We start from the raw sequence: 26,488 nt of genomic DNA, 5'->3' as shown, positions 1-26,488 counted from the left end.
ACTTGTATTCTCTAGCCAGCATTGACTGTTGAAAGATTTGATGGCATGTGTTCTTTAATAATGTAATCTGTAAATTTGTTGTTTTAAATTTACTGTGGGTTTCTGGTTCCAAAATACACAGTAGGAAAGACTAAGGTTGGAAAGATTGCTTCTTGTTTCCTTTTTACACTGATGAGTTACTACATATAAGTTAGAAGTTCCCAGCTATCTTCTTTTGTTATCATACAGATGCTCCTCCTTTTTGGTTTGTACTTCGGAAATTCATTTAGATTCATTTCTGGCTAATTATATCCCTCTTTATCTCTCAAGGCTGATTCTATTTGTGATCCTGACGTTGTCTCTGCTTACTGTGCAGCCCTTGGGTTTGAGTTTGGAGGCTTATGGAATTCTGACGGTGCAGCTTGAAGAACTGGTTTCCATGGTGATGAGAGAAGTAATTGACCTAAAGGAGACTCAAGAAAGTGCTTGAATGGATTGTGCTAGACCCTAGTGATGGAGGACTGCTGTCACTCTTAAGTGGGAGCCAACAGCCTGTTGGTTAGTTTGCTGAAAAGGGCTTTGGGAGCCTATTAAGCCTAAGAACTGCAGCTTATTTGGCAGTGGGAAGCAAAGCTAATGACCCCAAGCTGACCATTTTACAGATCACCGCCAAAGGAATAGCCTCCTAACCTGTATACTTCTGGCAAAAGAAACGCTAGAGCTGAATTTCTCCCTCTGTGTGCTTATGGAGAGATTGGGGTGGATGGGAAGCATTACCTATAAAATAGCCGTAGGACATCACATAAGCATCATTATCATGGTGATTAGTCAGGCATGCCTCCTCTTTAATTCTACATTTTGTTTTGTGTTCATCATGTCTGCTCACCTGCATTTATTTTTTCTCTCTCAAGTCTTATGTTCTAGTCATTATTTGCTATTTTGATCCCCAGCACAGGGGCCGTAATGTATTGGGGGAGTGCAAAGAGTTGATGTTGAGCTTGCATCATGGACATATTTACATGGAGGTCCCTTCATTTGAACCTCCACATGGTACACGTGGCCAGCGAAATTTGCATACTTTCACCAGCTAAAAAAGTCTAGTTTGGAGGCTTCAGTTTTTTCATCCATCTGCATGGCTGCAGTAAGTTCTGACACCATCACTGCCACATATAAACCCTGCCTTTCAGTCTGATGACTTTGCAAAACAGATTGTAATTGTGATCATTCAAGATGATACAAGATGGAGGGGTACTAGGATGTGTATGGTGTTTTTTTCCTGCCTCCTGGAGTTGGTGGCAATGTTTTTAAAACTGAGGGGAATTTCAAAAGCAGATTCATCCAGCTGAGGTGAATTGGAAATCTGAAAAGTACAAAAACATTCATGGGAGGAGAGGGAACATATCCTGCTCTTCTGGCAATGAAACTGCTGCAGTACAGTGTGGAAAAGAGCATATAGAAGAACATTTGAGTTCAGCCATTGTCTATCTCCATGTGTTCTCCCAGACTCTTTAAAATAGCTGTATCCATTATAGTTAGTGCTTTTAGATCTTCCCACTAAATTATTCCCTTTGTTGTTTTTAAATTTCTTTTAGGTACTCTGTCTGTGTTGGTTTTAACATGCTTTACTTATTTATACGCCTGCCAACCTAGCAGTTCGAAAGCACCTCCGGGTGCAAGTAAATAAATAGGGACCGCTTACCAGTGGGAAGGTAAACGGCGTTTCTGTATGTGCCATGTCACGCTGGCCACGTGACCCGGAAGTGTCTCCGGACAGCGCTGGCCCCCTCCTCTTGAGTGAGATGGGCGCACAACCCCAGAGTCTGTCAAGACTGGCCCGTACGGGCAGGGGTACCTTTACCTTTACCTTTTACTTATTTATAAGAGATGCGGGTGGCGCTGTGGTCTAAACCACAGAGCCTAGGGCTTGCTGATCGGAAGGTCGGCGGTTCAAATCCCTGCGACGGGGTGAGCTCCTGTTTCTCGGTCCCAGCTCCTGCCAACCTAGCAGTTAGAAAGCACATCAAAGTGCAAGTAAATAAATAGGTACCGCTCCGGCGGGAAGGTACCGGTAAATGGCGTTTCTGTGCGCTGCTCTTGTTTTGCCAGAAGCAGCTTAATCATGTTGGCCACATGACCTGGAAAAACTGTCTGTGGACAAACGTCTGCTCCCTTGGCCAGTAAAGCGAGATGAGCGCCGCAACCCCAGAGTCGTTTGCAACTGGACTTAACTGTCAGGTGTCCTTTACCTTTACCTTTACTTATTTATAATTGCTTTTAGTATTTAAATCTTTTGAACTTAAGATTGTATTCTGTATTTTTAATAGTTTGTGACCTATCCAGAGAATTTGGTTAGATGGGCATTATGCAAGTGTAATAATACAATAAAAAGTAAGATGTGGTTTGTTGTCCTACTCACACTAGGACAGGACTTAGCAACATGTTGTAGTACTCTTGCTGACAATAAGGTATAGTTTGTGTCTTCCTGTATTGTCTGAGCATAGTCATTGTGTGACACTTACTCATCTCTAAAATGAAATGAGATTCCAGTCACAGAAGTAAGATTTTTATTAAATGGACAGATTGATCATAGTTTTGTCTCATCAGAAGTTAGTCTGACTGAGTTCAGTGGGACTTATTCATAGGGGAACCTTCATAGGATTGTAGCTTCAGGCTACTAAGAGATCAGCTTTTCATATTTTGAAAAAAATGAATTGTACCCTTATTTGATATACTTTTATTTTTAAGGAAAAACTGCTTTTAGTAAAACCCACCACCAAGTGTGTGTATATTAAGGTTACCAGACGTCCCCGTTTCCAGGGGACATTCCCGGATTTACAAATCACTCCCCATACAAAATCAGTTGAAGTTGAAAAGTGTCCCCGGATTCATTGAAAAAAATCTGGTAACCTTAGCGTATATAGGACTTTGTTTTGACTCTGTGCAGGCGAAAACAACAGTTAATTATAGAAAGCAATAGCTGTACTAGGTTGTTTGAACTCTGAAAGTGGGAGGAACAGGGATTTCTCCCCACTGCTCTGAGGTTTTATTCTGAAATATTCTGGTTAGATTTGATGTGGCTAAAGTTAGGTTTGGTGCTGAAATGGCAGTTCTGAGTCATGCTAGTTTTTCAGGGAATAAAGGAATTTGCAATTAGAAGAGTAGCATAAAATATTTCAGAGTCTGAAGACATGTACGCTTACTGTTTTTAGATGTTGGGACAATCGCCTGTATAATACAGATATATGAAGGGGAATCCTATGTGCAGCATTCAAAACTCCCATTGTTCTAGGCACATTTTGCGACAGGGAATTTCATTTGCACAAGCAGTTTCTAAGTTTTGGGCACAGTACTGTGCCTAAGATTTCAGATTAAAACTGCAGAGGAGGACCTTTTTCTGCCTCCCCACTTCCAGCTACTCTCTGAAGACTGGAGAAGAAACCCTCTTAAGAATATCATGGGGATGGGCAGGGGAAGGACTAGATCATGTGGAAAATGAACATAATATTTTAGCTGCAGTTCATTCATTTCAGCTTTGTATTCTTGTTATAAAAAAGTCCACCTATACATTCCGTTGTTGTGCCTATAACTTAGGTTTAAGGTGCCATTTAGCTCCTAGCTTTTATATCTCAGTTTCTAATACTGCCTATGTGTGCACTTGTATATGGAAATAATGTTCATCTTGTGATGAAAGTCACTGAATGTATCTGCTAACTGCAGAAATGATAAAACTATGTGAGTAGACTTCTGCAAATCACAATATTGTTTGGTTTTGAGCTCATTTTGCCATCCACAACTGCATGGGATAACATTCTCTGATGATGCATAAGATAGAAGCATGATTTCATTGGAGTAAATTCTTGCAAAGACGGCACGGTAACCTAGCAACCACTTCAGAGCTGATTTAACTCTTTTGTGGGTATTGACACTGAACTTCTGCTTACAGTTTCCTGATCAAGGGAAGTAATAGTCCCTTTCTATTCTGTCTTGCTCAGACCACACCTGGTCTGTCCAGGTGTGTCCAATTCTGGGCACCACAGTTTAAGAAGGATGTTGCATATGTGTGCAGCAGAGGGTGATCAAGATGATCAAGGGTACAGAAACCAAGCCTAATGAGAAATAATTGAGGGAATTGGGTTTGTTTACCCTGATAAAGAGGAGACTTGAAATAGCTAAAAGGTTGTCTCATGGAAGATGCAGCAAGCTTGTTTTCTCCTGCTCCAAAAGCTAGGACCTGAAGCAATGGATTCAAATTACAAGAAAGGAGATGCCAGCTAAACATCAGAAAGAACCTTCTGACAGTAAGAGATATTTGATAGTGGAACAGGCTCCCACAAGAGGTGGTGGACTCTGTTTTCTTGGAAGTTTTTAAGCAGAGGTTGGATGGCCATCTGTCATGTATGATCTAGTTGAGATTCTTGCATTTCAGGCAGGGGGTTGGACTAGATGACCCTCAGGATCCCTTCTGACACCATAATTCTATGATTTTGTGAAATCACATTTTGATTTCATTAGAAGAAGACTTGATTCTAGTAATAGGGAGGAGGAAGTCACCTCCCTTTTCCTTTTAGTAATGTTTGTTGCATTCTTGTTTTAGTTTGTGGATTTGTTATTGTGAGGTTATGAAACAAGAGCAGTTAGCTGCATAGTTTTGTTACCTTTTGGGGGAGCTGAGGCATAACAGTCAAAGTAAACATCTTGGTGCTGCTACCATGTGAAAGAAAATAGTTGGGGGAAAAGCATGTTTACTTTTTCTGATGAAAACCAGCAGCAGGACTTAGCAATAGTAATCAGTATTCCTGTGTAATACAGTGGACAGAGCACCAGAATTCAGATTCACTGGTACCCTTGCTCCAGTCACTATATCTCAGGCCAACCTATTTTGTAGGGTGATTGTGAGTGTAAAATAGGATAAACCCATATAAGGTATAGTTATCCATTATTTGATAACAGTCAGATAAGACCACTGCAATGTGGCATGTATAAGGTGGTTGTGTGTTCTGCTTTATAGAGAGCAGCCCTCTTATTTGAAGGGCTTTCTGGTTCAAATTCTTAATTTAAAGATCTCTAAGAAAGGAGATAAGGACGCGGGTGGCACTGTGGGTTAAACCACAGAGCCTAGGACTTGCCAATCAGAAGGTTGGCGGTTTGAATCCCTGTAACGGGGTGAGCTCCCGTTGCTCGGTCCCTGCTCCTGCCAACCTAGCAGTTCAAAAGCATGTCAAAGTACAAGTAGATAAATAGGTACCGCTTCAGCGGGAAGGTAAATGGTGTTTCCGTGTGCTGCTCTGGTTTGCCAGAAGCAGCTTAGTCATGCTGGCCACATGACCCGGAAGCTGTACGCCGGCTCCCTCGGCCAATAAAGCGAGATGAGTGCTGCAACCCCAGAGTTGGCCACAACTGGACCTAATGGTCAGGGGTACCTTTACCTTTAAGAAAGGAGAGCAGTGGCTTTGAAGCTGCTCATTGCCAGTTTACATACAGGCAGCAATCTTGGGCTGAACATGGTTGTTTTTGACGATGCACACATGCCAAGCACATGCAAGGCTTTTTTTGGAATATTTCTCAAAATACTTATTTGGCCCCAAAATGGAATGGAGGTGTTGAACAACAAACTGGGACCATTTTAAGGAAAATATGCTGTCAATTTTGAAGCTATACTGGTACTTGGTCCTTTTTCAAGCACCATTCAAGTTGGGGTGCTTCTTTTTTAAAAGCCCTATATGGCTTGCAACTTAGGCTCCTGAGGGACTTCTTTCCCCCAGCAAACTTGCCTGTCTACTGAGCTCCTTTTTTGGAGGACCTTCTCTGGATGTCCCACCCACTAAAGCTCTATGGGTGGAGATCGGGTAGAACAGAGGTAGCCAATGTGGTGCCCTTTCGATGTTGTTAGACTCCTAACTCCCATCAGCCCCTGCCAGCATAGCCAGTGGTCAGGAATGATGGGAGATGGAGTCCAGCAACTTCGGGGGGGGGGGCACCACAATGGCTACCAATGGGGCAAAGCATAGTGTGACACTCTGTTTTTGAAATGCTCTCCCCAGCGAGGCTTGCCTGACATCCTTTCTTAACGTGTTCAGTATTCAGCAAACATCTTCTTAACTTTCCCTGTTGAAATGTAATGTGAACTGGTTTATTCTGCTGCAAAGATTGTTTTATAGATTTATATTCTACATTTTCTGATATTTTAATGTTTTGTGCATTGTTTTAATACATTTGTGTTGTCCTAATAGTTTTTATTAATTAACTGTTCTGAAAATAATATTCTGAAAGGTGGGGTTGAATAGATAAGTCACCTTGTGTTTCTTGCAGAAAGCATAAGATAACATCTATGAGATTACTACTGTTAGATGTAAGGACCTTTTTAGTGGTGGTGCACCCAATTCTGGGACTTGCACCTCAGTGAAATTAGTTTGCAGTCAAGGCTGGTATCTTTTTGGTGAGAAAATTTTAATGTTCTGAGACTTCTTAGATCTGATTATTTAATGCAGTTCAATGCTGATTTCTGTTGTATGCTTGTTTGTTTTATTGATGTAGATTCAAATTTCTCCAAAAGGGCATTCTAAAACCCTCCTTGATTGAAGTACAGAATAGAAATACTTTTTGAAATCATTAATTGTAGTCCTAATGATTACAATTACATAACTGCTGATGACATGTATTCCATCAAATTAAGGGTCTAATTCTGCTCTTGATGGGAAATAAATATTTGATTTTTAAAATGATGCCCTGGCTTGCATGTTGAATGATGTTACAGCTGTGGATTTTTCCAATTTTCCTCTTCCTAATTTTTCCTTCCCAGCATTTTATGTTAATCTAATTATGTGATCCTAACAAATCTTTTCTATGAACTGACACTGCAGTCTTAGCACATTTGAGTAATGCTGTGCACGGACCTGTTTCTGGCAGCAATTTGTATTTCAACAGCAGAAAAACTTGCCCTTCACATTTTATTAGTTTCTCTTCCAGAAATCTGTGAAGCATGCAGCAGCAGTGCTTGATTTTTGGATAGATGTTAAGAAGCTGAATATTGGCCTGAATTGCACTCTCTCTAGCACTTATGACTTCAAGGGGATTTCACTGGTTTGTAAGATCAGGCATAGTAAAATCAGTAGAAAAGCAGCAGGAATTGGAAACCAAACAGAGTGAGATGGTGCTTTACTGCAGACGTCTGATGGCAACTCCCTGTCACTTTTTTGCATTCTTAGTTGTAGCAGCCAGCCCAATGCCTAACTTGAACACTATCCTTGCATGCATTCCCTCCCGCCGTTGTTTCTCTTGGCACTTGTTAAGCTCCCTGCTTCGTCTTGTGGGACCTTTCCAGAGAGAGAGAGAGAGAGAGAGTGTGTGAGAGAGAGAACGAACGAACGAAAGGAACAGCACTGATTTCTCTTCAGCACAAATTGAGCATGAAATGGGCAGTGTGGAAAAGGCTAACAGGGCTACCGAGGGAGATTTCTGTCCCTATTCATAGGCACATTCATCCACAGGAACATTAGAATCAGGAAGAGGGGCGACCAAGCAGAATGCGAGGATTTTAATTTGATTTTTGCTACGCTGGCATTTCCGTGTCTCAGAGCTGATGCCTTGCCTGGAAGGTTTTTTCAATTAGCTGCTGGGAAAGGACAGCCTTGGAACTCTTAGGCCTTGGATACGGATTCCAGCCATGGAAAGAATCGATCATTTGTAGCAAGAGTAAGTGTAGTCTGTATGGGCAGGGGCTGCTCTTAAAGGATCTTTTTATTTTTATTTTTTATTTTTGCAGTATGTAAGGGCTTAACTGCACAAACAGCTGGGGAAGCATTTTGAGAGTGGCAACATTTAAATGTGGTTATTAAGTAAATATGTGCATTTTATTAACCTCTGTATCTACAGTTTTGAAATGTAACCAATGTATTAAAATAAGTTATAATAAAATATTAAGTAATTTAACAAAAGAATTTCAGCGCTTCATACACCCTCAAATATTGTTTCTAATCTTCAATCTTATATTGCAAAGAAATAAGAGCAGTTGAATTTTTTTAAAGTAGAAATTTAGAATTTGTAACATAAATTTAATTTGCAGTGGTGTTGATAACTGCATGTACCTACATTTGAGATTATGAGTTTCATTCAACTAACATCTACTCAGAAGTAGGCCTGTTTAAATTAAGGGATCTACATTAGTCACCTGTCTTAATTTCAGTGAGTCTACTCTGAGCATGACTAGCATTTATGATGTACTAGCCTTGATCCTGACTCCCATATATATATGTGAAAGTGCTGCTACTGGTTATGGCAGTGAAAATGTACACACACACGGTATGTTCTAGAAGCAGGCCGGAAGGACACCTTGATGCATGTCTTCCATTGAAAATTAGTTTGTAAAAATCCTGATGCATGGTAGATTGTGCTCTAATGAAGTGAATTTATTAGAGAGTGAAAAGGCCTGCTGGTGCCATCTCTTAGTAGCAGACTTACTTCTTTCTGTGGGTCTTCCTAGTACCTCTTAGAAGGTTCATTGTATAAATCATGTGGATTTGAAGGCTAAAGGTTTGACAGCATAGAGGTTATTGCACATATTATATATCTGAGTAGTTATTAAAACCATTTCCAGAGATGCTCTGCAGAGCAACACAGTGATGAAAAGCTCACTTCTTTGGTTTTATTGTGGTCAAAACCTTTTCTAATATATTGTCTAAATCTTCCTATTGTCTTTCCTTATTGGAACTTGCATTTACTATCATTAATAAATTTTAAGATAAGTTATGCCTTAGATGTGTTTCAGTAGTAATTAAGTTTTAACTGCCCACTCTCACCTCTTGCCCTGTTTCTTTGAGCTGTTGTTCACACAACTTTTAAGACTGCTTTTCCAGTACAAACTTAGATATGTATACATTTCTACAGAGGAGAAAGAAATATGGTGAAAATATGGGTGTGATGTGCTATAGTCATGATGTCAACAGGTGAAGCTCGCGTCTGTAAAACCACAGGAGAACCCTTCCTGGGTTTCAAGAAATATGCTGCTTCTGATGCTTGCTGTTGTTTCCAAACTCTGCAAATAGTAATTTGTCCAAGCCACAGTCTTTTAACAACCCAGGATACTGATATTCTGGCTTGTTAAGCTGTGATTTGAACAAACCACTATTTGCAAACACAGCAACCAAACATAGTTTGCTCCTTAGTGCAAAAGAAACTTTTAACTCAGAAGGCCCATAGCTTAGTGGTAGGGCACATGCTTTTCATGTAAAAGATCCTAGGTTTAGTCTGGCATCTCCAGGTAGGACTGGAAAGAGTCCTGCTGGAGAAGTTGCAAGTCAGTGTAGGTGGAACAATATTCTGATTTGGTAAAAGGCAGCTCCCTATTTCTCTGAACCTCATTCCTTCATGAGTTTAATGCTGGCTTATGTGTCATAATAAACACCCATGGTTTCTGCCTGAACCGGGCCTCTGAATCCAGATAAAAGAGTGCCCAAAATCTGCTCAACTGAGAGATATTCATACAGTGATAGCACAAAATATGATTGGAGAGAAGAGATTATTTCAAATTGTCTCCACTGCTTGCATATATATGCAGCACTGAAAATGTTTTTGCTTAATTGTCCTGGAGAGCTTGATGAGTGTTCAATCTCCTTTCATCCTCTTTTTGTTGGTTTTTGGTTGCTTGCTGCTTGTGCTACTACCACTCATTCACAAACAACGCGTTGAATTCTGGAACAAATGTACACATGCTGTCCTAAAAATGCATTGTAAATAAGTATGAGATTCATGAACTTTCTGGATGATAAAGCACTTTAAGGCTGTGAGATCCTAAACATGTTTGCTTGAATGGCACCTTTGCAAAAGAAGGGATTTTATTCCATGGAGATAGTATAAACAATGGAGTAAATAGCCTTAGAAAATACAGTGAATAAAATGTCCTTTTTTGAATTATTATAGAGCTCTTTAAACAAAATTCTGTATATAACTGCTTCCAGTTATACACATTCATTACACATTGCGTTGAATAACAAAATTGCAATGCAGTCCCATGCAGGACTGTCTGCTAAGAAAGAGGCACCATTGTTGTGTTTGTAAGTAGCATTAGAACTTACTTTCAGGTAATTGTGTGTAAGACTGCAGCCTTAGTTTTTCTTTTGGCACTTCACTGCTTTCTTTGTTTTGATCAGAACATCTGATATTAGATAGTATGTTAATCTTATGAAAGCAATTGCTGTACTACAGCCACAGTTCATTTAGTATTGTCAGCAATTGGACAATTTTTTATGTAAAGAAATTGGTCGCTTGCACCCCTCTGCTTGTGAAAATGGAATGACCCATTTTCTCAATTGAGGAAAAAGGGATTATATAATCCACTGAGCTGTAGGAAGAGGATAGTTTAAGTGACATCTGTAGGCCTGAGCATCATGAATACTTTTCAGGAGAAATTGGGATGTATTGGCAGAAAGTGGTATGTAATCAGTGTACATGAAACATTTTTAATTCATGATGCCTTTGGCCTGATCAAGCAGGATTCCTCATAAGTTCTTGCACTTTTAACGCAAACAGAGATACTCGTGTGACTGGAAGGGCCATGACTGTTCCTAGGTATGAAGAATGGTTTTGGAACTGACCCTTAGTTAATGAAGTAGATCTCAAAGATTAAAATGTTTTATTCTTCCTCTATTCTCTCTGCCCCTCCCCTCCCCAATATAAAATACTGGATTATATGCAGCCGTCATGCCAGCTGCAAGTTTTTGTTTGGCTTGCAGAGTAGCAAGCTGAGACTTCTCCATTTTGGAAAACTTTAAAAAGTTTCTAGTTTCCATGATACAATTATATGTTTATTGCCAGGTAAAGCATAAGCTTTTCCATTTACTGCCAAAGCGTGGCTGACTATAGTTCAATACAACTTTTTATTCTTCTTTCCGTCATTTTTCCTGTATGTTTCTGCTAGCAATTAATGCTTACTGAAGGCAAGTGGCTAAAGCAGTTAGGAGTAGCTTTGTTATTTCATTTTAGTGGTCGGGCTCAGCCGTAGGCAGAAATTTGAAGTGAGTAGGGAGCCATGCGTGCCATGGAGTTGAAGACAAAAAGAGCACTCCTGGAATTCGAGACAAAGAACAAGCAGGAACCAGAGTCCAGGAGGAGCAGTCAGGACAATGCCAGAAATCAGAAATGAAGGACAACTAGAGGATGCACAAGAACGCACCGGAGCTCTGGAAGGAGTTGTCGCTCAGGCTTCACTGAGACTGGAAAGTCTTTTAGAGTCCTTACAGTTCAGAACGGTCCATTGACCAGCCTGAGGCTCCAGTTCAGACCCCAGCAGCTCCTGACACCTGGCTGTGTGAGTTTAGAGTATCTTGTTTTAGTTTCTCGGTCTTTTCTAGGTTGTTGCATTAGTACAAGGTTAGCTAACATAGTGGCCTCCATATATTGTTGGGCTTCACATTATCCCTGGTCATGCTGGCTGGGGCTGATGGGAGTTACTGCCCTCCAGATGTTGCTGGGATGTTGACCAGCCCTATGTTAGGAATGATTGCACACTGTGAATTCAGAAGGGTGGGGGAATGAGAGGTCTTAAAAATATGGTTGACACAGGCAGGGGCCTAGTCCAGTGTGCCTTGTATTGTTATTATAATCGTCCATGACTGAGATGTCCTATATTATGGAATGTTTACTCACAGTCTTTGCTAATCAATGCTATATTTTCATTTTTATAGTCTGTTTTGTGACCTGCTTAAGTTCCATACAGTGCACTTTTCATATATTTTGTGCAGCATTGTTGTTTTTGAATAGATGGTACAAACCCAGGACAGTAGGATATGTTCCAAATGGGCTCTGAATTCCCTTTTAAAATAAATTAAAAGTCTGGCAAAGATGTTTTTTGGCTGTGATCTATTTTTCATTTCTTTATGAAATATATAGCTAATGGTATACACAACTAATAGTGGAATAGTTAATACTGTATTCAGGAAATTCTGTCTAGTCAAGGGAGGATACTTTACTGAGGCTGAGCACTGATTGGGTGAATTTTCAAGGTGAAGCCTGGGAACTTTGTCTACTCAAGAATAATTTGAGATTATATAGCTCTCTTCGGGGATGCTTGCTATAGAGTGTTTATTGCCTTTTTATTTTGATAAATTTCTGCTATAAAATATCATGTGACCGTAAATTTCTCCAATTTCATTAAAATTTAGACATCTTTTATTTAGAGACTGCTTGAGCATCTTAAAATATAATGAAGTGGTTAGTTACAACAAGATCCCCATAAATATTCATAGCAGATTGTGTGAATGCCTCTCTGAACATGAATTTTGCAGTATTTGGTGACTGGGGATTTAATATTTTGTGTTGAACTCTCTGAATTGTCTTACTGGCGTACTGTGCTGAGTTTTTAAAAGTTTGGTGTAGAAAATAAACAGTATATACAAAGATTTATGTTCTAGGGAATGTGAAATATTTTGTCTGATAAAAAGTACAAGTTTAAGTTCCTTGATCTACAAAACATCATAGAGCAAGATGCACCTGAACTTCCTTCTTTTTGTATGCTTCTTGTTAATTAACCTGGTCTCTCTCTCTATCCTCTCTCCCCCCCCCCCCCCTTGCTGCTTGGAGTAGCTTTCGCTCCCAGAGGAACAGAATGAAGTAACAAGGAATGGTTGTGAATCCAAGGAACTAGTTTATCTTGTACAGATCTCTTGTCAGGTAAGCAATAAGACTTTTCTTTACCTTCCCCATGACTTTTATGAAACACTGCATGTACTATATGATATTCTGCTGTCCTGCTTTTTCACATTTCCACTCTTTGTTGTGGGGTAAGAGGAATACTGAAGATTTAATCAAGAGAAATGCTGAGGTTTTAATGAGAAATGTAAACTTCTGCTGCATCGGTTGCAACAATATTTATCCTGGAATTGCAGTCTCATGCATATATCTGTCCTTGTGTCTCTGTAGTGATTGCACATGTAGTGAGGTTATTTGTATTCCTAAACTAACCAATGAAATGATGGTTCAGGATTTAGCATTCAGTTGTCAGAATATTGTGGCTCATTTCCTAATTTTTGAAACTTGTGCATTGAGGGAAGCTACTCAGTGGACCGAAGCAGGGCATAACAATGGCAGAAATTGAAGATGGCAGATGACCCTTAATATAACCTATTGAAGCATTTGTTTCTATGCCTGGCAAATAACTTTTGAGGATCAAAATGAAAATGTGGATTAACCTTTTGTTGATTCTCTCTTACTTGCCTAGTGCCATATCCTGTGGAATCTGTTAGGCTGTACCCAAGGTTGTCACCTTGAAAAACCTGGGCAGTTATCTTATCTGCATGAGGTGCAGGTGTTTCAACTAAATACCAATCGTTGAGTGCATAGGTCATATTTCTCATCTGTAGAGTTGAACAAAGCAGAATGCTGTTACTAATCATTCTAAGACACAAGGTTTTGAGAGGATAGCACACACGTAAACCATTTTATTTTACAGCTATTCAGTCTGTAAAGTAGGGAGTAGTGGGAACAGAGGTTAACAACCTGCATGAAGACAAAGAATAGGCAGAGACCAGACAGCCTTTCCTCAAAGTGAAAAGCAGGACTAGACTCTGCATGTTACACTACAAAGTGAAGCATCCTTAGTTCTCTGGATCAACTGACAATCCACAATGATTATCCTGGGCAGGGTAGTTGGCACACATACTTTACATGATCAGCAATGATCCTGCTCAGTGGTGTCAAGTTCAGCAGGGAGCAGTTGATGTGCCTTCAGCTCCAGTTTTCTGTCTAGCAGACTCTGCAGTTCAGGAGCTGTGTCCACATGTTAAGAGTTATGCTCATTTAAACCAATTTTCTCTATTAATTTTATTGTATTATAATATGAGTTCTATGGAATTCAAACTGTAATACAATGAAGTACAATATATACAATTAAAATATATGCAGTGTCTAGCACAACACGTATTTCCTGTGTTCCCAACTCTGTTCTACAAAGTCTGATGGCCTGTGTAAATGTGCCCAGGCAATTGCTTTTGAATCAGTCATCAACACCAGGTCAAAAAAATTGGAACAGCTATGAAAGGAAATTAATATGGGATAATCACTGTAAATGACAACAGATATTGGGCTCGCTGCAGTAGTTTTTGAAGCGTTCTAAGATGAAATAAGCCATTGGAATGGTGTAATAGTCTTGATTGCATCCAGAAGCTAGCTTGTTAGCTTGGCCCACATCTATATACTTTTCAGTAGTTTTAGCTCTTTAGGAGCATTTTGCTGCAAATGAAAGTAGCATTGTGGAAAGCAAAAGAAATGAGTCATCCCAGCACTGCTGTTTAGAACTCCTGGACTGGAAAACCTGTTACATTCCCTTCACTGAGTAGCCTGTTGAAAGTACTTTAGTTTGTCAACTCAATCTGCAGCAGATAATCAGACAAAAAACTTTCAAGCACTGCTACTTTAATGTGGCCAGCTCAAACTCTGCCTGACTTGGCAGAATCCCATTAAACATGTTACAGTCTGGAAATGTTTATTTTGGAAGGAGGGGGTGTTGTTGTGCATAATAAGTTTTTATGACATGGTTTTTCCTTGGTGTTAAATATTGTTTTACAGGTAATTGAGGAGTTGCTTGAGTCAAGTGAGAGAGTGCTGGGGAGCTTATCAGTGTCTCCTTTCCAACCCCAACCCCCACTAATTTCTGCTTCTCCTCACTCCACCCCCACCTCCCCTGATGATTACTGGTCAGATGCCAAATCCCATGGTCAAATCAGTGTGAGGACTCCCTTTTCAGTTGCTTCTTTCCTCCCTTGGTGAGAGGAATAGGACAAAGAGCATATAAACCAGAAGCTTATTTCTTATCTCTTCCTTGATACAGTCCCTGGTGGACAAATATATCTGAATTCTGCTTTGGTAGACTGAATTGGGGTGGAAATATAGATAATTTTGTGTGTGTATGTAAGTAAGTAAGTAAGTGGCCGAAGATGAATGGAAAGGCCATTTCTGCTAAGTAAATTTGGGAATCCAATCACCTGGCGGTAAATTCTTACAGCAGTTAATTGACTAGCAAATTATACTACAGTTGCCCTAAATACACTTTCTCCATATCTTTTTCCATTTCCTCACAGATGAAACTGTGGTGTGTGGGTGTGGATGTGGACAAAGCATCACCAGCACTTTCTCTTTCATGTAATTCATATTTTGTTTGCAGTCACTACATATGTCAGGCATAAGCAAACTCGGCCCTCCAGATGTTTTGAGTTGGTCAGGGATTATGGGAGTTGTAGTCCCAAAACATCTGGAGGGCCGAGTTTGCCTATGCCTGACATATGTTAAACCCCTCTTTAGATTAGAGAAGTCCAGGTTAGCCTCTACCATTATATTTAATCTCCTTGGTTTTGTCTTTAGTGCTCTGAGTTATGTGTTAGGCTATGTTGTCATTATTATTTCACCTTTCTTCACTTAGCTTTGTGAACACTTACGCAGTGTTCCTTAAGAGAAGTCTGCAGCTTGACATTTTTACGCCAAGCACACCCAGTTTCTTCTGATAATGGCAGCATTTGCTTATTGTTGTAAACCATAGTTTATGGTTTACCACGAACATGCAGATGGCCCCCGTATCACTCCTACCTTAGCGCAAACAGGAACAGCAAGCCATAATCCTTAGTTTGGTGCTATGTTCTAAGCAAACCATGACATTAAGTCAATGTTCTTGATTTAACAATTTTTGTTTGAACAGAACAGATAACTGTCCTCAGTTTAGACGTAATACTAAACTTGTGCTAGAGTTGGAGTGATATGGGAGCAATTTCCATTTTAACAGTAAACTGTGGTTTAAAATGAAGTGCTAATTCAAGCAATATGACTTTAAGCATATATATTTTTGAAAAAAGATGTGTTCATATGAGAAGAGCTGTTCCTCATTTAGTATTAATACAGCAGTCCAATAACATTGAAGCAATGAGTATATATACTTTGACACATGCAGTGCTCCATGTCAAGTGAAACTTGAGACAAACATTCTGGGTTCGGCTAGCAACTCAATACTATTAATCCCCCCAAAGTAGTAGAATTAAAAAAACAACACCACCTGCAATTTTTTTTATAATACAAATATATCAAAATGGCAATGAGCCAGCATACCATAGTTGATCCATTTCTCCCAACATCTATACTAAGGAGTCATCATATATATGGGGAGGGGGGGTGAGGCAGTTGTTAACATGAAAAATCCATTTTTATTTTCAAAAACCTGGAGTGTTTCTGGAAAACATACTGTATCCCATGGGATGGACAGCTGTGCAAAAGGCAGAAACATGGCAAGATTGGGTTGGCTCCCAAGTAGGTTGGTTTGACTGCAGTGAAATCTAGCACACTTATCCGGATTCAGCCACTGTGTGTTAAAAAGTTTTTACACAGTTGTACTAGCAAAGCCAAACACCATCTGATTGCATTGTAACTATTAAGTTTAATTTAAATATATGGTGGCTTTAGCTTGGCCACACACATGCACTCACAGAGCATTTGTATCCTGATTTCAGCTGAAAAGGCTTCTAGAGCAGTTTACGTACAATAAATTAAATCAAGACTTGCCTACAGGCTGACAATCTAAAGGACATGACATGAAAGGAAAAAAGGGTGGGGAGGGAAAAGGGGGTAATGGTTCTACCTCCCATGACCACTGTTGCCCAATAAATGACATGTTATAATTAGATATGGCACTTGACTGTGTTGCAGGAGATCATCTTGACATTTTGTAGCAAGTTTTTAATATGCTACTGTAATATCACTCTTGTTTTCAGAAGAAAGAAAATGTTATTTTAAAAAGGCTTGGGGAAGATATTTCTACAAAGAATAATTCTCTCCATGTTTGATTTTTTGATATTTGTTTGTTTGTTTATTATGAAAGGCCATGTATTTCAATAACTTACAGGGATGTGTGGTGTCATGCACACTTTATCCTTAGTTTGTTCTGAAAGGCTTTCTGAAACAGAATTTGATTAATTCTTCCTTCCATATATGCTGGTATATCAAAATGCAAGTACTAACTCCTGTCAAATAGCTCTTGTATCGTTTTGTTTTATCACCCTTGGCTGATCTACTAGTCTCAACCTTACTTGGATGGAGGTATTCATAAGATTTATATTACCTTGCAGTGCATTCATTAGAGACTTGAAGATGGCAACCTGTTTGTTGCTTGTCATTATCATCACACCCATCAGTAAATGAAGTTAAAGTATTAGAAATGAAGACACCATAGGATCTTGAAGGGCATTAGAGAAAGAACTGCAATGGTGCAGTTAAATGTAGAATCATATGAGCATGCTTCCCTGTAATGGATAGGTTCAGATGGATAGCAGTTAATTCCAGTTCATTGTGTGTCTAGAGAGAAGTTTCAATTAAACCAATTAGCTTATATCCAAATGTATTTCATTTAAATATGAAGGGAAATTGGAAATCTCTGTTGAAATCTAAGAGGACAAGCTATCAATTAGGGCTGCAGTGAATGACTTAGCTTGGCAGGATTTCTGATTGTCCATGTAGACCTCCTTTATGGAGCAAGGCTGCATTCAGCCACAGCTTGAAAATACATTGGCTCCTCAGCTAGAGCCAAATGTTAACATAGTGGCTACAGCTGAGCTGTAGAGCTACCTCTGCTATGAATTGTGTAGGTGGCCTTAAACAAGCTATGGCTGTCCTCTGCAATGTGGATAGCCCTGTCCATGAAGTGGTTTGAGCACTCTAAAGCACCTTGTTATTTAAGTGACCTAATTAGGTGTTTTTATGCTGCACTAAGTGTCAATTTAGTACAAGTTAACCACATTCTCTCCTGGTTTCTTTTCCTTTTCCTTTTGGAGCAAAACAAGTCATGAATCTCTGTTTTTAAACTAAATGCTAAGCAAAGGACTATGGTATTTCCCCTTCTGCTTGCAAGCCTAGAGCAAATGGGTGCAATTAGCTCATACATGTAAAGCCATGGTTTATGGCTGGGCCTGTGTATGGCTGCAGTGAAAAAGGCAAATTAAGAAAGGGACTGGAAATTTGCCTAGCCGATAACAACATGAAACAAGTGTGGCAAGGGACTGCAACATCTCACCAACTACAAGGGCAATACGAGGAACACTGTTAAGGCCGATGATTTGTTGGCAGAGGAGCTGAACATCTTCTTCGCCCACTATGAGGTAAAAAGATCAGGTATCTTAGCTCCTGCCTGGCAGCCTACAAACTCTCAGCCACTTTTTCTATATGACCATCAAGTGAAAGCTGCATTGAGGGCAGTGAATCCCAGTAAAGCTGCTGGTCCAGATGGGGTGCTGGGGATAGTGGTAAAAAACTGTGCTGATCAACTAGCAGGGGTCCTAACAAGGATTTTCAACATCTCTCTGCAAACGGCTTGTGTTCCATCATGTTTGAAAGCAGCCACCATTGTCCCAGTCCCAAAGAAAACAGCAACTAACTGCCTAAATGACTACAGACCTATTGCATTAACATCTGTAGTGATGAAATGCTTCGAGAGTTTGGTCCTTCAACACCTTAGGACATGTTTTCCACCGGATTTTGATAAACATCAGTTCGCCTTTAGGAGAAATAGGTCAACAGATGATGCCATAGCTACAGCCTTTCACCTTGCAGCGAGTCATCTGGAGAGACCGGGGAATTATGTTAGAATGTTGTTTATTGATTATAGCTCGGCTTTTAATGCTATCCTTCTGGACATTCTTATCAAAAAGCTGATGGAACTAGACATTTCTTCTACCATCTGTGACTGGATTAAAGAATTTCTGAGGGATCAGACACAAACAGTGAGGATTGGGCCAGTTACATCTACCTCCCTGAAGCTCAGCACTGGCACCCCACAGGGATGTGTGCTGAATCCCTACCTGTACTCGTTGTATACATATGACTGTATTTCATCTGATCCATCCACTGCAATTATTAAGTTTGCAGATGATACTACCATAATGGGTCTAATTACAGGTGGAGATGAATCAACGTACAGGGGGGAGGTTCAAAAAGTATCTACATGGTGCTTAGACAATAACTTGCACCTAAATATTAGCAAGACAAAGGAGATGGTGTTGGACTTTCAGAGGAAGAGAGAGGAACTAGCCTTGTTGTATATCGGGGGGGGGGGGCGGTGTTGTGTGGAGAGAGTTTATTCCTTTAAATACTCAGGGTCTTGCAAAAGAACAACGTTAAACAACAATTGATGACCTCCTTCTACCAGTCCATAATAGAAAGTGTCCTCTCATATTGTATCACAGTGTGGTATGTTGACTTGACAGCCACAGACAGAAAGTCTTTACAGAGGGTGGTGAACACTGTCCCCTGAGCCCGCTAGATGACATCACAAGGGATCGTTGCCTTAGGAGAGCGAGAAAAATTCTCAGGGACGATTCATACCCTGGCCAGCACCTCTTTAATCTTCTACCCTTGGGCAGGAGATATAGAAGTATAATCAGTTGTACCAACAGGTTAAAAAACAGTTTCTACTCTGGGAATCTCTGAGCAGAACCCTCCCTGCCCTTTCTGGAGTAAATTCACCTGAGTCAGGCCATGCCATCACAAAAACAGTTACCGTATTTTTCTTCCCATAGGACGCTCTGTCCCATAGGACGCGCCTAGTTTTTTGGGGGGGAAATAAAGGAAAAAAAAAATCCCTTTATTTCCCCCCCAAAACCAGGTCGGGGAACAGCGGTATGGCGGCGCTCCGCCTCCTCGCTGTCCCCCGAGCTTGTGGGGCTGGCTGATGTCTGCCCGGCGCGAGGGGCACTCTGCTTCAGGACGTTTTGCGCGCCGGGCGGCAGGCTTGCTATCTGCAGCCTGGGGAGCCCTGCGGGGAACTCCCGCGGGCTCCCCAGGCTTGCTGATAGCTTCCTGAAGCCTGGAGAGTGAGAGGGGTCAGTGCGCACCGACCCTTCTCACTCTCCAAGCATCAGCGAAAGCCTGTATTCGCCCCATAGGACGCACACAGATTTCCCCTTCATTTTTGGAGGGGAAAAAGTGCATCCTATAGGGCGAAAAATACGGTATTCACTTACAAGGAAGGTGGAAGATTTATTGCTTAATGCCAACCTCTCAAGACTTTAGGGCCACACATGCACAGTGCAGTAAACCTACTAGTCAGGAATGTGACATCTGCATATCCAGCAGGCCAGTTGCAGCTCTGCCACTGCATCTTTTTTCAGTGACCTTGAGTTGGCCTGTTTGCCACCCTGAAACTGAGTCATGCCAGTAGTCAAATAAAGTTGTTGTTGGCATTGATGTATTATGAGTAATTGTAGGATATCTAGGTGAAAGGTGCTATTATATCACTAAGTGACACATTTGGCACATAATGCATTCATGGAGATAGGCTAAGCGCATTAATTTATGCTGTTAGCTGGTTCAGTAGTTATCTTCAAAGAGCCGCATATTCATTTGCTTCATACTTTTCATTGGTTGGCTGTTAAATATTTCACCACTTAGTGTTAGGCGTGCTAAAATATTTCTGCCTCCTACAGATTTATGCTAGGTTATTGCACTCAATTTTCTAACATTCAGAAATCATCACTAGTCCCAGAGTCTCCTCTTATTTCTCCTTCCTTTCTGTGACCTTTTGCTCTTATCATATATTTTACATGGGATGTGAAGGAGAGTGAATTGTTTAAATTACAAGCTGTAAAGAGAGATGGGAATCTAATAAAGTGTTGAGAGAAGAAGCAAATCCCTTTTCAAATGGCAAGAAACTTAGGCTGTGTATTTTTCAGCCTGCCATTCAGATACAGATTTAATCAAGGAAAACAGAAGAACATTGCAGCTGGATGCTGAAAACTCTTTATTATTCTTGTGTTACTTGTTTATATGCTCTTGTTCCTCTTCAGCTTCATAAAATAATTTCTCTGGGCAAACACAGTGGTCAGATACTTATCTAATACATGGATATAGCTTGCAAGAAGTACTTAGTGAGACTCAATTGTGGGGAGAAAAGCAACCTGATTTCAGCCATGCACACACAACTGTTTTACTACCGTTGTGTACTGTTGTGTTGTTGAGTCTTAATGTTACACAACCAATGCCTTTTGGAAAGTTTTGAATATGCTCTCTGGTTGAATGAATGGTTTATTGGCATTTTATGTATCAGTATACACCAGATAAGATAAAGGGACCCCTGGCCATTAGGGCCAGTTGTGACCGACTCTGGGGTTGTGGCGCTCATCTCGCTTTATTGGCCGAGGGAGCCGGCGTACAGCTTCTGGGTCATGTGGCCAGCATGACTAAGCTGCTTCTGGCAAACCAGAGCAGTGCACGGAAACGCCGTTTACCTTCCCGCCGGAGCGGTACCTATTTATCTACTTGCACTTTGATGTGCTTTCGGACTGCTGGGTTGGCAGGAGCAGGGACCGAGCAACAGGAGCTCACCCCGTTGCGGGGATTCGAACCACCAATCTTCTGATCGGCAAGTCCTAGGCTCTGTGGTTTAACCCACAGCGCCACCTGCGTCCCTCTACACCAGATAAAGGTAAAGGTAAAGGTACCCCTGCCCATACGGGCCAGTCTTGACAGACTCTGGGGTTGTGCGCCCATCTCACTTAAGAGGCCAGGGGCCAGCGCTGTCCGGAGACACTTCCGGGTCACGTGGCCAGCGTGACATCGCTGCTCTGGCGAGCCAGAGTCGCACACGGAAACGCCGTTTACCTTCCCGCTGGTAAGCGGTCCCTATTTATCTACTTGCACCCGGAGGTGCTTTCGAACTGCTAGGTTGGCAGGCGCTGGGACCGAGCAGCGGGAGCGCACCCCGCCGCAGGGATTCGAACCGCCGACCTTTCGATCGGCAAGTCCTAGGCGCTGAGGCTTTAACCCACAGCGCCACCTGCGTCCCTACACCAGATACTTATATATAAATACTTGAATAAAGAGTAATTGGTGCAGAAAAGAAGTGTTTGAGAAGTTTTGCTTCAGATATCCTATTACAGCCCCCCCAAGGGATGTAGAAATTGAACTGCCTAGAACTTGAAATTAATAATGTTGAACTTTTCATTGTGATGCTGTAGTCTTCAAGGGAAACTTGGACCACTTGTAAATGTATGATGTTATCAAGCTGACATTTGAATTACAGAATGCTGTCCTAAACTTGCACAATTCCTCTGGTTCTAATGCCATAATCTTCAAGGAAGATATTCACTGCATTGTCTTTTTTCACTTTTGTTGCTTCATTTGATGATATTGGGGTTGAGCACCAACTTTCATTCCAATGTCTCAGTAGTCAAAGAAGATATCACAGTGTGCTGTATCTGTTTGAAAACAGATTCAGGATTTGAGCTGATATTCAAATATGAATGTTGATTTGTGTCCTGGGCGTATGTATCACATTGCTTTCTGATACCTAACTTTAAGAACATAAAAATGAGCCTCAGAAAAAATACATTCATCCCTATAATAATTAGGGAATATTCTATTTGCTATCATAGCATATGTTTCATTTGCTCTTAAAGGCATGCAAACTGGTAGATTCTGACTCAAGTTTCAATAATTATTTCATTTCATCCTTTTCAAGCTCTACCTGATTTTAGTTCCACATTCTCCTGAAACCAAATGCCAGATCAAAGCCTTAGTCTTTATGTGTTTTGCAGAATATATTTGGATTTATATGCTTTCAAGAGGTAGAAATAAATTTGTGGCACAGTCAATGGTAGAGCACCTTCTAAAAGGGTCTTATCTTGAAGATAAGGCCCAAGATGCCTACCTGCAACTTTGGGGAGATTCCATTCCTTGGAACTGGCATTATAGGGCCAGATGGAACAGTGGTTTCTGTGTGTGTGGATTCAGAAATGTGTGAAGTAACACTAGGAACATACCAAGTTCATTTTGTATTAGGGCATTCGGCAGTTTCCACATAGGCTAAAATTTGAAAGGAAAAAGAAAACCTCATGAGTTTAAACTCTCATTTGCTTAGGAGAGTTGACAGCACGGCAGAGGCATTTGCCTTGGGTTTCTTCTAGAAGTGCCATTTCTTGCTAAAGGGAATTGGAAGCAAAAACAACACCTGAGTACTCTGTTCCTTCTTCCGCAGGGCAAGAGCTGGATTGTGAAGCGCAGCTATGAAGATTTCAGAGTGCTTGATAAGCATCTTCACCTGTGTATTTATGACCGGCGCTTCTCCCAGCTCTCGGAGCTACCCCGCTCCGATGCTTTGAAGGACAGCCCAGAGGTAAAATATTATGGTTGTCACTAGCTAAGGAAGCTGCGGGCAGGCAGGAGCATGTTGCCTTTTTATTATGCCTTTTTATTATCTATTATTATTCTTAATTGCCTTTTAACATGAAAATTTTATTGTTATCTAAACTATATGGGGAAGCTCTTAGTTGTAACTATGGGAGCAGTTCATTGCTTTCAAACACGAAGAAAGAGCTCAGATAAGAGGTAGGCAAATTATTAAAATCTACAACCATGCTTTTTTCAGCAGAAAGAGAGGGTTGTGCTGCCTATTAGAGTTTAATTCATTTTCAATGTTCAATATTTCTCTAAACATTTACTATAAGAAATGAACAGAAAAAGGAGTGTTCTTTTACAGGAAAACTTAACTGTTAGGCATGGGGAATATCCCCACTTTTTCTTAAAGATATGTGAGGTTTTGGATTATCATGTACAAACTATTTTGAAATTTATGAAGTTCAGGTGTGTGTTTTTTAAAAAAATTAAACCCTGTACGCAATCTCTTTCAAAAAAAATGTATGTTCTTATGTTCTTAAGATATGCCAAGTATAAGGGCAATAAAAAGTGTTGCCTCTCCAAGTGCAACTTCACAACTGTATGGCTTTGTTAGCATATTTTTCAGAATAATTACTTCAGTATAGAATCATAGAAACACCGAGGGTCATCTAGTCCAACTCCCTGCTATGCAGGAATCTCAGCCAATGCATCCATGGCACACAACGATCCAACCTCTGCTTAAAAACTTCAAGGAAGGAGAGTCCACCGCCTCTTGTTCAACTCCACTGTCGAACAACCTTTACTATCAGAAAGTTCTCTTTTTTCTTAAGGCCATTTAAGAGATAGTATTTTATTACTCCTTGCGACAATTCAGAAAAATATGTTCAAATTACTTGTTATCTGATGTTACAAAGGGCATTCCAGTTACAAGAAAACAGGAGCCTCATGGTTTGCTCAGCAATTCTCAGGTCTGCACGTAAAACGAAAAGCAAATCAATCCACATAATCCCTAGCAGGAACCCCCACTGAGCCATACTTGATGTGCCAACGGGAAAGCATGGGTTGTACTGGAGATATACTCTTCTTTTTTTGGCAGATGAAATTCATGGCAAATAGAAGGTATCTAAGGTATCTAGTGAGAAAAAGTCTCTCATCTGGTAACATTTTTCGGTTATAAGGCGTAGCAATTATTATTTATGTCTCTAGTTCCCTGGTTCACAGAATCCTAGGAGGCAGGAAAATATTTTTATGCTTTCTCCAGCAAATTGTTGGCTTCGACTGGCTCATCTTGAAGTCTGAAACTTGCATACTCTGCATCAGCAGAATTATACTGTTCCTTCCTCACTCTCTGCAGCTTGTCACCCAGATGCTGATGGCTTACCTGTCACGACTCTCTTCCATTGCTGGAAACAAGATTAACTGTGGTCCTGCCCTCACCTGGATGGAGGTACTGTAGGGTATATGACATTGTGTTGCATAATGTGCCTGCGTTTTTGCTAGCTTGTCAGATGCTTTGTATTACAACCTTGCAAATTGCAAATGGAGCACAAGTATAAAATGTTACAAAGCTAGAAGTTGCTGCTTTATAGCAATTTCCTCTATTCTAGTAGCGTTGCAGAGGGCCATATAAGGTTAAAATCAAAGAAGCAGATATTCTAGAAGGATTAAGCCCCCACCACTGAATTGTTTTATAATATATGAAGCATGATACACTGACTTTTTTTAAAAAAAAAGGATTTGGGCAATATAAAGGGTACAACTCTAGGGAAAGGAGGGTTCCGTAAATGCCTGTGGAATGCATTCTGTATCTTTTGCACTCCCTATTAGTGTGGTGGTATTGCTAAATAAAATTTATTTATTTACTTACATATTTATAAACTGCCTCACTGCGAGAGACTATGGAAGTAGTACATAACAAGATAACATGAGAGATTTGAAAAGAGACAAACTCTAGAAATAATGGGGGTGGGGTGGGGGGAGGTCTACCATTGTACAGCTAATACTCCACAGCTGACTGCTTCATCGTTCAGGGAAAATGTTTCTAAACAAAAACATTTTCATTAGCTGCCTAAACATGAAGATGTTAGGCACCTGCCTAATTTCGGCTGGGGCCTGATTCCAGGCTGCTTCTGCAACTCTGAAAGCACAATTTCTAGTACCAGCTACCGTATTTTTCGCTCTATAAGATGCAGTTTTCCCCTCCTAAAAAGTAAGGGGAAATGTGTGTGTGTCTTATGGAGCGAATGCCTTTCCATGCTACCATAAAATCTGCCAGCCTGTTACTAAACTGCCTTTGTTGTCAAGAAGGGCTATTCAGATGTTTATTAAAACATGTTGTGGTAAAAGAAAAAGGTGCACAAGTTCAATATTTTTATTGCTATATGAGGAGGCCTATCCTTTAGGAAATGGTGTGATTTAACTTCCATTCCGTTGTCTCAGTATTCAAGGGAGTTATCACAATGTATTGCATTTTCCTCCCATTTTAGAAAACAGATGCAGGCATCAAGCTAGTATTCATTTTTTAAATGTTGGTTGTGCCAAATGGCACTAATATATCAGTGTTAGCTGTTACAGTGTGGCTAAGGAATATGAACAGGGAGTTGAAACTGGTTAGCAGAGCCTAGCGAAGTGGAGACCTGGTTATACAGTAATGTGCTAATGCTGCAATAAAACAATGATGCACAATTCCATTTCCTGTTTAATAGGTGAAAAGGAAACCTGTACTTTAGAAACCCGTTCGTGCTTATATTGCCTCTAATGTACTTCTTTTTACAAGGAACTCTTCAAGCTCTGTTGTGTCTGTCAACCAACATGAACCTCACCTCCCTCCATGCACACAGTGACAGAACCAGTCTACATAGCCACATGTTCTCAGCTGCTTCACAGTCTATGGTGTATTTTCTTACAGATTGACAACAAGGGGAATCACCTTCTAGTCCACGAGGAATCATCCATTAATGTCCCTGCTATTGCGGCTGCCCATGTTATTAAAAGATACATTGCTCAGGCAGCAGATGAACTTTCCTTTGAGGTAAGCAATGAACATATATGTATTCCTTATCAAATGCAGCAGGAAGAACTTATCCTAGGACTGCTTGTGCAGTTATTTAATAAGGATTTTTGGGCATGTTAAATGTGTTCTGGAAGTAAGAATGAACATATTAAATCAGTCATATATTCAATAATAATATTTTTGCACATCCTCTAGCCAACATTCTAAAAATTCAATATCTTTGCATATATAACATAACCTGAAAAATGTTTCCCCTGTGGTTTTGTGTCCCATGCTCATTAAACAATATGTCTGCTAAGAAAATGGGCATTGAGAACAGATTTGTATAAGTACTTTCCCCGTGTTTAGGCATGAAAATAAGTG

At 40.4% G+C, this 26,488-nt stretch overlaps 1 protein-coding gene across 8 annotated transcripts in view; it reads left to right on the top strand.

The window, feature by feature from the left end:
• Positions 1 to 26,488, top strand: part of ARHGAP32 (Rho GTPase activating protein 32) — a 201,818-nt gene that overhangs the window by 110,033 nt on the left and 65,297 nt on the right. For all 8 annotated transcript variants that reach the window (XM_079954470.1, XM_079954476.1, XM_079954471.1 and 5 more), the window contains 4 exons: positions 12,556 to 12,642; positions 22,973 to 23,110; positions 24,467 to 24,559; positions 26,021 to 26,143. In XM_079954470.1, coding sequence (XP_079810596.1) covers positions 12,556 to 12,642; positions 22,973 to 23,110; positions 24,467 to 24,559; positions 26,021 to 26,143 — 441 coding nt within the window. The remainder of the gene's footprint in view (positions 1 to 12,555; positions 12,643 to 22,972; positions 23,111 to 24,466; positions 24,560 to 26,020; positions 26,144 to 26,488) is intronic.

The sequence above is a fragment of the Podarcis cretensis genome (genome assembly GCF_951804945.1).
Source record: "Podarcis cretensis genome assembly, chromosome: 15".
NCBI lineage: Eukaryota > Metazoa > Chordata > Lepidosauria > Squamata > Lacertidae > Podarcis > Podarcis cretensis.
Note: the sequence above shows the minus strand (reverse complement) of the source record. Positions and strands in the feature narration are given on the sequence as shown.